The sequence below is a fragment of the Medicago truncatula genome, chromosome 2 (genome assembly GCF_003473485.1).
Source record: "Medicago truncatula cultivar Jemalong A17 chromosome 2, MtrunA17r5.0-ANR, whole genome shotgun sequence".
Classification (NCBI taxonomy): domain Eukaryota; kingdom Viridiplantae; phylum Streptophyta; class Magnoliopsida; order Fabales; family Fabaceae; genus Medicago; species Medicago truncatula.
In genome coordinates this window covers 43439872-43451561 of record NC_053043.1, presented here as the reverse complement: position 1 = coordinate 43451561, position 11690 = coordinate 43439872, and the positions used below count along the sequence as shown (strand labels likewise).

General features: G+C 31.5%; 2 protein-coding genes and 1 non-coding gene across 3 annotated transcripts; all 3 read right to left on the bottom strand.

Annotated features, from left to right (window-relative positions):
• Positions 1–521: 521 nt before the first annotated feature.
• LOC11408866 (vascular-related unknown protein 1) lies at positions 522–1974 on the bottom strand. Its single transcript, XM_003596960.4, has 3 exons — positions 1540–1974; positions 1372–1437; positions 522–1262 (listed from the first exon to the last, which is right to left on the bottom strand). Exons 1-3 carry the CDS (start codon positions 1846–1848, stop codon positions 1113–1115), a joined length of 525 nt encoding a protein of 174 aa, XP_003597008.1. The 5' UTR covers positions 1849–1974; the 3' UTR covers positions 522–1112.
• A 3606-nt stretch (positions 1975–5580) lies between these two features.
• On the bottom strand, positions 5581–5654 carry TRNAN-GUU (transfer RNA asparagine (anticodon GUU)). The gene has a single exon. It is a non-coding gene; the product is annotated as a tRNA-Asn (tRNA).
• Positions 5655–6627: 973 nt separating this feature from the next.
• On the bottom strand, positions 6628–10342 carry LOC11413962 (RING-box protein 1a). The gene is made up of 5 exons (XM_003596958.4): positions 10131–10342; positions 9988–10038; positions 9829–9888; positions 7106–7177; positions 6628–7007 (listed from the first exon to the last, which is right to left on the bottom strand). Exons 1-5 carry the CDS (start codon positions 10264–10266, stop codon positions 6970–6972), a joined length of 357 nt encoding a protein of 118 aa, XP_003597006.1. The 5' UTR covers positions 10267–10342; the 3' UTR covers positions 6628–6969.
• Positions 10343–11690: the final 1348 nt, after the last annotated feature.

Below are 11690 nucleotides of genomic sequence, written 5' to 3'. Positions count from 1 at the left end.
GATGCTTAATATTTCTTTCTTTCATTAATTTGGCTATTGAATATATTATTCGTTTATTATGCAGTTACAAATAGAAGATATACTGAGATGTTATATAATTTTGATATATCAAGAGATTATAGTTATGACGTCTCACAAATTTAAGATCAAAATAATTAATCTTTAAATAATTTTACTTTTTTGAAGTAAAATAAAAATTCAGTGTTTTGATCCAACTTATTTCACTTTTGTCCGTATCATTAAGACTTTTTGTACCCATTACCAATAAAAGTATAACAATTGAAGTAGTGCTCTTCCTCACACTTTTCCTTTGTTTTTATGTTTTTGAGAGGCTTTTCCATTATTATGTTGAAACCAACATTTAGATTATTAATTTCAAGTTTATAGTAATGTCATCCACATGTTTTCCGAACATTATCTAGGCAATTTATCCATTTTTATCTTGTTTTGAGACAAATAACAATATCCATTTAGAATGCCAAATTAAAGACTAAATAATTAAGTTTCTTTTCAAGAACAACTTAATAAAACATCAATTCTTACCTCAAGTTATGAGCATGTGAACAATGATAGGTATGGTACAAGTTATTTCAGTCACTATTGAGCATGCTATGTATATACCAATTTAACATGAGCACTTAAGCTGCTATGGACTTAGATTCACTAAAGTCAATAATCTCATACATACACTTAAATTGGTAAATCTAAACCATTAGTGTCTTTTATAGTGACTTCGGCATGGTAGATACTTAGAATCTCAGCCGTCCGATCTTCATAAACAACCAAGATTATTAAGTACAATAACTATTGGCTACATCAAATCCATTTTCTTCGGCAAGTTGAAGACTCAGAATCTCAATCGTCCAATCTTCATCAACAATTAAGAATATTAAGTGTAATGACTACTGATTGAACCAATTTCATTTCCTTCGCCAAACTGAAAACTCAAAATCTCAACCGTCCAATCTTCATCAACAATCGAGATCATTAAGTCCAAAGGACTACTATTAATTACATCAAATCCATTTCCTTAAGCCTACACATGAGATCACCAAGAGAAGGAGAAATAAAGAAGAAAGAGGATTATAGACAAAGAACCAAAACACTATACCTCATCCATAGTAATTAACCAACATGGACATAGGAACCAAGCAAAGTCCCCTTTTCTTCAAATCTGCGCACTCAATATTTTTTCCATTGAAATTCATATCACAATCATTTGTCTCTAGCTTTTGATAATGCTCTGATTTAAATCCCCTATCCTACAAAATCATCATCATAAACAATAGTATTTAGTTAAGATGAAAATTCCAAAATCATTTCTTAAAGAAAAATAAAAACATCAATTAAGAATGAATCATAGTTGATTACCCTAGAGCCATCTAGTTGATCATCCATCTTCCTTGAAATCATTGTTGTTGGATTCATGTCACTAACCTGCACATAATCAGATGAGGATTGTAAACAAGGAAATTAAGGGTATACAAATATTCATCATTAAAAAATGAATTAAATGAAAAAAATAATATAATTACATACCTTAGGACTATTGACAGGTGAGCTAGCAGTGTCCTCCAAAGGGTCATCTTCTGATATTTGTTTGGTTCTTGATTTCTTCAAAGAGAGTTTCTTAGAGAGGTTTGGTGAATTTCTAACATGATTTTTATGTGAAAATTTCCATGCAGCACAAGAAGCAGCATCTGAGACCAAAGAGGAACCACCTAAACTTGAAGAACAGTAACTTGGTTCAATGTCTTTAGAGAAATCTTCAAAGTAAGAAGTCCAACCACTTTCCTCGGATTGGTAATTTGTGTTTCCATTGGTACGGGCAGATACTGTTTTTTCCATAGAACAATTCTGAGAATGCTCTTTTAGTCTTATACTCTTATGACATAAGAAGAGAAAGCAGCATAACAGGAATGTTTTGTCAGAGGTTGGGAAAATATATAAACCCAAAAATCATTGTCTTACTATTTAATAAAAGGGAAGTGTTTCATGTACACAAAATCCGACATCAACACGGTATGTATATACGGTTTTTGACTTGTTTTTTCTTTCTTACTTATTCCAACACAACACATCTCAATTGTATTTTATAGAATGTCAAACTTTTGTGTGTTTAAATAACACATCTTTTAATAAAAACACAAGAATTATGCTAGCAAGACACACACTCTTTTCAACATACGTTGTTTGATTGGTTGAAATATATATGGATCTCCGTAAAAAAGAATGTGTCCTAAATATTTTAATAGAATCCATTTAAATACAATGAAGAAAAGATTTTTTTTTTTTATCAAAGCAATAAAATATAAAAGCAGGAGAGGTTTGAACCAATACATCAGAGTCACATAGTGTAAAACCTACGAAAAGAGAAATCGGATCTATCCCAAGAAATCAAGAGTATGACCATTCTTGGCCAAACAACGACTAGAAGACTACTCTCTATAAGAAAATTTGAACAAAAATATTGGTATTCCCAGATATTATGCTGCAAATGAATCAACTATTATGTATATGTCAAGGCGGCTTTGGAGATACCCTTTTGGGCACGAATCCTCATTCCGGCTGAGTTAAAACTAGAATGATTCACTTTGTTCACCTGTTTCTTCTTCTTTCTCTCTGCCTTAGTGCTTTCAAATAGACTTGGATAGTCTTCCATCTCAAGCCTCAGGTCATGGCTGAGAGTGTCCTTCATCACCTCTTCGACCTCTTCTACCTCATCCCCCCAAAATTTGGAAAGAATCTGCACACTCTTAAGAGCAGTAGTAGAATGGAAGGAGGATTTGGAAGCAGGAACCAAAATTGACTAGTACTCATCAAAATACAATGTAATTAGACGCCTCTCATATTATATGTGCACAAATCTTTATAAAAATAATTAATTATACTAATTTTCAATACAAATAACATGTTAAGAATAAAAAGTCATTGTACTGCATGTATGATTTATCCACCATATACTTACAACTACTTTAATAAATAGTTAATATTGAAAAAAATTAATAAATATTTATTGGTATTATAAAATGATAAAATAATTTGAAAAAATTCAAATAATACATATAATATGAGACAAATTTGGATTTATTTTGTATCATGTGAAGTCAAGTGTCTCTATCTATCTTTTATGTACTTTTAAATCATATCATTTAACTTACCTATTAATAAAATACAATTTTCTTATTCAGTTTACACCATGTGGCAACGTCTTCATATATCTCTAACTTACATTTATATTTAAGGCTTAATTGCACTTTTGGCCTCCTATCTTTTCAAAAGTTGCGATTTTGACTCCCTAACTAATTTAAATACAAAACAACCCCCTATGTATTGGATCTTTGGCAGTTTTGGCCCCCAATGCCACTTTTGACTTAGTCTTCGCTGACGTGGCACCCACAATGGTCGACACGTGGCACCTCACTTAAGGGATGTGGATGTCACGTCAGCGAAGACTAAGTCAAAAGTGGCCTTGGGGGCCAAAACTGCTAAAGATCCAATACATAGGGGGCTGTTTTGTATTTTAATTAGTTAGGGGACCAAAATCGCAACTTTTGAAAAGATAAGGGGGCAAAAGTGCAATTAACCATATATTTAAAAAATCATAACTTTTTCCTGTTTTCTCCGACCGATGCTCAACACAACTTCGTAAATTAATATCATCTTCATTTCTTAAAAGAAATAGATGAATCTGTTTATGAGAGAATAGACACACTCAAAAAATTAATAAATTAATTTTACAAATAGAACCTACTAAGTTCTTATTTGTAACTATTTCTCTAAGATATAAAATTCTCCATTTTTTAGATGTGGAAAAGGTCCGTATACTAATTATTGAGCAAAACATGGATAAAAAGAGAACCTATATAATATAGAATCTTGGGGTGGGCCAAGAGTATATAATGAAGTTAAATTAACTATAGTTGTTGCAAGCCTACAACAGAAAAACAAGGCTAAAAATGAGCCAAGTCAAGTATAGAACGTGCAAGGGAAACAAAATAGTACATAAAGAGAAAATAGGGTTGACCTTTGTGCTTTGGAGGAGATTTCCTGTGAGAATTGGATACTATTTTCCTTATTAAAACTCATCTTTCAACCAAATACATTCAATGAGAATGACGAACAAAGTATAACAATTGGACCACTACAACAAACTCTACTTGCACAGCAGCAGGCCTGATCAAGAAAAAATTGAGGCCACTATCTACTGAGGTCAAATTATACACCTAACTTGGAGCTGATGGTGTAATTTTCTTAGGTTAGATTCACATTTTTCTATTTTTTTTTTTTTTTTTGTGGCTAATACTTGTATGATGGGGATACTAGATAGCTCTACCCATTTAAGTTAAGGGTTGAAAGAGTTAAAAGGACCTAAATATAAACCATGGTGAAAGAGAAAAGGGTTAAATATGTTTATGGTTCCTATAAATATACTAATTTTTCATTTTAGTCCCTCTAAAATATTCCTTCAACTTTTAGTTTCTATAAAAATTTTAATCACTACTTTTGGTCCCTATTTTAAAGTAAATTTTTGTATTTTTCAATTAAATTGTGCAAAAATGTATAGAATATTATAAAAATCACTCAAAAAAATAGAATTTTTTACCACTAAAAATATAAAATTCATATTTAATTCATGTTTTGGTAAAAAATTCTAATTTTTTTTTGGAAGATATCCTTGTATTATTATAAATTTTTGTGCAAAATTTTATTCAATAATATAAATTATACATATGAGTTTACTTTAAAAGAGAGACCAAAAATGAAGATGAAAATTTTTTGGAGGACTAAAAGTTGAAGAAATTTTTTAGAGAGACTAAAACGAAAAGCTGACATATTTATAAAGACCAAGAATATATTTAACCCAAGATTGAAAAGATATAATGGTCAAAGCTTACAGAAAAGAAAAAGCACCAAAACAACAACTTCGCAAAAATACAATAAAATGATAATCAGTTAGTTGGTAAAACCTCTCCAAAGCATCTAAGAGCTAAATGCTCCATGACCATACTAATAATTTAACAATGTCAATGGGTGAAACTAATAGACATTCTTGATTATCGAAAATCATTAGTTATGATGCTTCTAAATGATCCACATGAATGCTAATCAAATCGAATGAAAACAATCCTTTCCTTACTTTTCATAAGATATCAGACCTAAAATTATATCACATGACAAAAACTATCGCTTATCAACACGTCACTAATGTATATTTAAGATAGAACGTCGACTATAATTTTTCATAACAATAAAAAAACAAATGGTTGAATTTAGTGGATGGATAGATAGTTGTACTTCTTGAAACGTTACTAATGTATATTTAAGATAGAACGTCGACCATAATTTTTCATAACAATCAAAAAGTAAATGGTTGAATTTAGTGGATGGATAGATAATTGTACTTGATGCAATGTCGTGCACTATTTTATTTTCACATGTTAGACCAATAATTGCACATAGCTTATACTTATTACTTATTAATTAGCTGTATATTACCAAATAGATTGCCGAAAAAAGAAAACAAAATATAGAAAAACATTAGAAGAAGGAAAAAAAAAAAAAAAAAAAAGACAAAAACGCTAGAAGGAGGGGTTGAACCTCCGACCTTGTGGTTAACAGCCACACGCTCTAACCAACTGAGCTATTCCAGCTTGTTGCTTATATTCACATAAACGTAATTTGAATATGTAATATTGCTTTAATCGTCGTAACTTTTCTCCAATACGTAACATAGCTATAAATAAATCTGCTTGTGAGGATTATCAAATAAAAATTCCGAATGTCCGTTTGTGGAATTCGTGTCAAAAGCCTCGTAATAATATATAGGAATGAACTTTGAGCTCAAATCAATAATACAGGTTATGCTCCCAACTTGCATTCTGCCGCGTACTTTATTATTTTTCATTTGAATTTCTTTTTCTTAATGAATTTAGGTGCCATATCATGTTTTTTTTTTTTTTTAAAGAATGTGCCAAATCAAGTTGTTGTAAGGTCGAAAATGATGTCTTTGGGTTGAGTTTTAATACTCAGCATGTTATATTAAAGCAAGGTAAACAATGTCTTTTGGCTTCTATCTTAAAATTGGATGAAAATTATCCCAACTCTATACAAATTATTGCATGTTTTCATCACTTAATTAAGAAATGGAAAAAACTTACATGCAATTCCTATAATTTCCTTAAATTCGTAATTTTCTCAAAATTTGTTATCTTATATTTTTAGTTAAGAACCATACAAAAAATACTTAAAAAATTGTACCTAAGTTTTGTCCTTAAAAATATATATAAAATATGTGGAAAATAATGCTGTAATAGTTCCCCAAAGAACAATGCTGCGCTTTGCATAAAAATTGTTACAAGAATAACACTACTGCATTTTTTTTTTTTTTGAAAGATCACGACTGCATATATTAGCAGTCACTCAACCTGTGATGAGGTTCATACACAACCGTTTCTACTTTCTTTGCACAAATGACAAGTATGAAATCTTGTGTTTCGTATGCGACTATCACCGTAACATATTGCGTAGCTCTTCCCAAAATAATTTGTCATGAGGTGAACTAAGGTCCTCTAAAATAGGTGATTGCACTTGGAGGAAAAAAATGAAGATTTATAATATGATTAATTAAAAGGAACCAACATCTAGAATTCAAGCAATTTTATATTCTTTTTGTACATATAACATTGTATATTCCAATCAAAGACAGCTCATTTCCTCTCAAACGAAGGAATCAAATGAGCCAACCCAAATCGTGAAATCAGCATATTTGTGTAAGTTCAAAGAGTACGATCGCATTTCCAAATGGATGATGTATCTGTGTTACAATGCATTTAATAAGCGACCTTTTCAAAATACTGATTAAACTCAAGTAGACAAAGGACAGTGTAGATAGAGATATAAATGTTCCAATAGAAAAATAGCAAGTCCAAATGTCCAAGTAGGCAGTAGCTCGGCAGCATCAACGTTCTAGTGGCCGTATTTCTGAAATTCCCACTCACTGTTGTCTACACCAAGCAGAGAAACAAGAAGCCAGTAAGCAACATAATTTAATCAACTGGGTCCAAACAGAAAAAGAAAGGTAAAAGGAAATTGGTCCACATACCTAGAGGACAAACTTGACGGGTTTTCAGCCACCTGCTTATGCAATGGAAGTGAAAAGCATGGTTACAAACCCCTGCATAAGATACGAGCATGAAAGAGAAACATTTGAGTAATCCAGCCCTTGCTCCGTGTCATTAAAAGTATCAAATAAGATAAATTTCCAAATATATATATATATAGTAGCCAGTCTAAATGTCTAATGTATTCTCTGTCACTCTAAGACTTCACCACTATCATGCCCTCCTTTGTCTTCTCTCTCCCGCTCTAAGACTAGGGCCATATCTGCTATCGTTCTGCCACTTTTCCCCAGCCTAAGATGATAGGTTGCTACCAGGATTACTGCATATGGTAAGGATGAAGTCTACTCCATCTGATGATTTTGACAGCGGTAATAAATGCTAATGGAGTAACAGTAATTACTATTTATGTTGTAAGCACCCCACCAAAAAAATGGTACACCAAAAGAAATACAGGTGATATCATGTAGGTCTCAGCATCAGATACGGACTCTCATTATGCCACCAGTTTTCAAGTATTTGACTGAGAATAAAAAAATTCTACCTCTGTGATGAAATTATATATCCAATAAATCGTATGATAAAGGAACAAAATTAAGAATTTAAAATTTGAATCAATTAATTGGATCAACCTATAATAGTTAACTGTATAAACTATGGCCATACAAATATATGTTTAAAGCAACAAATAAAAACATCATCTACATAATGGGCAAGCATAAAAATGAAGATCATCATAATGGCTAATTCTCAAAGTTCAGACCAATCTCATGGACCAACAAAGCACATTTGTATAAAAAATCTGCATGTATTTAAAATTAAAAAAAAATATATAAAATATTACTGATCACATTATGGTTTAAACTTTGATGATGAGACTTATTCAAAATTTCAAACCAGCCATCATTATCATTGTCAAATTAATGATCTACAATCTAGCTTTAGATGCCATTATAATCACCAAGCAAGCAAACCTCAATAATAAGGAGAAAAACAAAAATGGGATAACCAAAATAAACAACAAACGTAGCACTAATTACTAGTATCCCATTGAATCTAAAGTCGGCAAAGAGCTAAATTTCTACCGGTTCATTGTTGGTTCTCTTTTATTTGCATATAAGTTTGTTTGTAGCTGAACTTTGGGCTGCATCTTACATGATAGGGGTATTTATTCGTTTGCTGCCATTAACAATTAAGGCCCCCTCTATTGATATGTAGATAAATTTATGCAAAAAGGGTGGCATGGTGCTATAAAGCTCCTGTCCTAACAAGATTCATTCAAGGAAGGGTTGGATCTATTACGAATTTACCATAGGCAGCCTCATTCAGCATTTGAAAAGGTTATGGCTCAACCTCATGACGTCTGCAACACGACAACTCCAACTGTTGTGTGGCAAAAACTCCAACAAAATATGAAATTATGAAGTTTTTTTTTTTCTCTTATCAAAAAAATATGTTCAGTGAACTCGGATTATCAGGGAGGCTGATGATTTCTAGTTAATAAGTACTAATGATTTTCTGAAGAAGTTAACTTATGAATAAGACAACAATGTTGTGTAGAGTGTGAAATTCATCCTTTTAAAAGAGATGATTGGATTCTTTTTACAGTATGGTTCATCATACAACCGCAAAAATCACATGAATTTGTGATGGTGGACTGGTGGCTAAATCATAAAGATTAGGAAGCCATATCAAAAGAAAATTAAAACTAAAGGATGAAATATATGGCACTAAAATATATGTAAGAAGGGTTGAACTAAAAATAAAAGTGCAATAAAATAAAGGAGGGGGAGGCAGAGTATCCTGACAATGGTGAGAACAAAATAATCAAAAATATCTAAGGCTGGCAATGATAAAAAAACAAAATAATCAAAAATATCTAAGGCAAGCTTACATCACAGCCCAAGTACGAGTAGCACTAGCACCTTTAGTCTCCTTAAAGGAGTACGGAACATTCACATTTCACACAAACAGCACACTATAGCACAAGCAACACTAGAGAGGGTTCAGCTTTAGAATGGGGCAGACCAAAACATCCTTACTCCGTCGCTTAGGATGTGTTTGGAAGGAAGGTTTTATAGGGGAGAGGAGGACTTATTTTTCTTTTCTAATTAAGGAAACTATTAAAATTTTCGAAAAATAAACTACGGGTCTGTTTGGGAGGGCTAGGTCAAAATTAAAAGAACATGTTAAATGATCATATAATATTTAAATCACACTTGATTGATTTTAAAAAAAAAAAAAAAAAAAAAAAAGATTATGGTGTTCATGATTTAAAAGAGAAAAGTAAGTCCCCCATCCCCTTCAAAACCCTCAATCCAAACATATCCTGAGTGTGATTGAAAGGTTATACAGCCATCTACCATAATACCATGTTACTCATTCAAGTTATTAAAATCTCAAATATATATACTAAAATACATACTTAGGCCTCCAAAACCTCCCATCCAAAACCCTCAATCTAAGCATATACTTAGGTTTAATCATCTTAATTCTTAATACAACACCGCTTCTAATTTTTTAACAATGGTAAATGGCTAAATCTTATAATCACCAACTTTCTTCACATACTGATAAACAATTAAAACACCATTAACTAAAAATCATCTAAAACCAGATTTCACATCAAACCAAGAATCATTTTACAAATAACAATACAAACTACAAAAAAACACATTTAGTTGAATCATACAGTTCAGAATCATACCCCAAGCAACTGTGCATTCCTCGCTCGTGGCGCTAGCCTGATTCGCCTGACACTCAATACCTAAAAAAATCACAAAACTCAAATAAAATTAGGTTATCTTATCATTCTCCAAGAACAATTACAATTCAAAAAAAAATATCTTGAAATTTTCACGCTTACAGAGATCCATGATATGATTCCTACAGATAGCACAATTATCAACAACAATATCTGCAATTCAGTTAAAAAAGTTAGGGTTTCGTTAACAAGGTAAAGTAGAAAAAGAAAATGAAAATTAGGGTTTGGCAGAGAGAGAAACGAACCCCAAGCCCAGAGAGAAACAGCATTCCATTTCTTGATCTCGAAGCGCTTCGGCTTCTTGGAAGAAGGACCGCCGTGAGCGCAGCAGGAAGTTTCGCCGGCGGGAACCATTGGAACGTCGGAATCAAGTGTCGCCATTTCTCTTCTCTTCTCAGTTTTTTCTTTTCACTGAATCGCTGAACAAAAGCTATTTTAGTTTCGAGTTTCTTATACTTCTTTATTTATATATGTAGATTCATTCGGGCTTTTAACCTTTTGGGCTTTATTTGACTATTATGTCACAACATTATGTCGTCATCTCACTTAGTCATACACTATAGTATTTTGAAATTTCCAAGAATAGAATTGATAGATAATTGGATCTTCGAATATGTGGTTATGAGTTTGATCTCTGATATATGCTTAACAATGAATGTTTGTTCGGAAAGGTTAATTTCTTGAATGAATATGTGTAATTTACGTATGATATTGATTTATTTGCTTTCAAAATTAATGTCTTAAATGTTTTTATTTGTACTACCTCAATTTTGATGCACATTGATAATACATCAATTAAATTCTTTAAAAAATATATATATCAAATAATTATAGATTTATTTAAAAAATTATATAGATAATCTATGTGATATAAAATTTTAATCTAATAATTAAATTTAAAAAATATGTATCGAGTAAATTGTTATTGAGCAGTGAATAAAATGTTTTGAACTTAACATTGATGTAATGTTAGATCAATGTAATTTGATGAATTATGTTTTATAGAAAGATTTTAGAAAATAATATTATAGCATATAAACAAAGTAGAATGAAGGTGCCTAGTCCTAATGAGCATGGCTCAATTGGTAAGGTTGTTGCAATATGCAGCGCCACGAATGAGCTACCGGCAAATTGATTACAATGCGAAGGATATCTTCAATAAATCCGGAGCTAAACAAGCAAAGATTTTGAGATACAACCAAAATACTTCCTTTTACAGGTCCACTTTCAACTATTAATCACTACAACAAACACACCAAAACAGCTCCTTAAAGACAATTTTACTAAATAACAGTGAAAAAAACGTAAATGTCTTCCAATCCAATTGATGCAATTAAGAACCAAAGATGCTGCTCATGAATTCATTCTGATATGTGCAATTCTCGACACAGTCCTCCACTAATTATGCTTGCTTACGTAAGAGACAAAACACGAGGACTATGCTAATGCAATTCAAAGCATGATTTTATCAAGAAAGATTTAATAATGACATGACACAGTAATCACCCTTAGATTTCAGTCTCATTTATTGGCTAACATTAATATCAGAACAATTTTTTGATACAATCTAAAAGTGATTATTCTGCCATGTCATTCTTGAATCTTTCTTAATATATAGCATTGCTCCTAACCTATTACCAACACTCACTTATCATATTACCAAACCAGCAATTTATGCTTCATCGAGTAAAAACAGAAAATCTTCTCCCAATAACATTGTAATACATGCTATTTGTCTTGAATCTTAACCAATTTCAAGAAAGTCATTTTACCGATTCGGTGATATTTTTCAGGTGAACTTCCCT

Excerpts from the sequence above, each read along its gene's own strand:
- LOC11408866 (XM_003596960.4), bottom strand. The coding sequence starts at position 1,848 with ATGGAAAAAACAGTATCTGCCCGTACCAATGGAAACACAAATTACCAA. Across the intron at positions 1,438-1,539 it reads CACCTGTCAATAGTCCTAAG|GTTAGTGACATGAATCCAAC; the intron begins GTATGTAATTAT and ends GATTATGTGCAG. Across the intron at positions 1,263-1,371 it reads ATCAACTAGATGGCTCTAGG|GATAGGGGATTTAAATCAGA; the intron begins GTAATCAACTAT and ends ATGATTTTGTAG.
- LOC11413962 (XM_003596958.4), bottom strand. The coding sequence starts at position 10,266 with ATGGCGACACTTGATTCCGACGTTCCAATGGTTCCCGCCGGCGAAACT. Across the intron at positions 10,039-10,130 it reads TGTTTCTCTCTGGGCTTGGG|ATATTGTTGTTGATAATTGT; the intron begins GTTCGTTTCTCT and ends ACTGAATTGCAG. Across the intron at positions 7,008-7,105 it reads CCGTCAAGTTTGTCCTCTAG|ACAACAGTGAGTGGGAATTT; the intron begins GTATGTGGACCA and ends TGCTTGGTGTAG.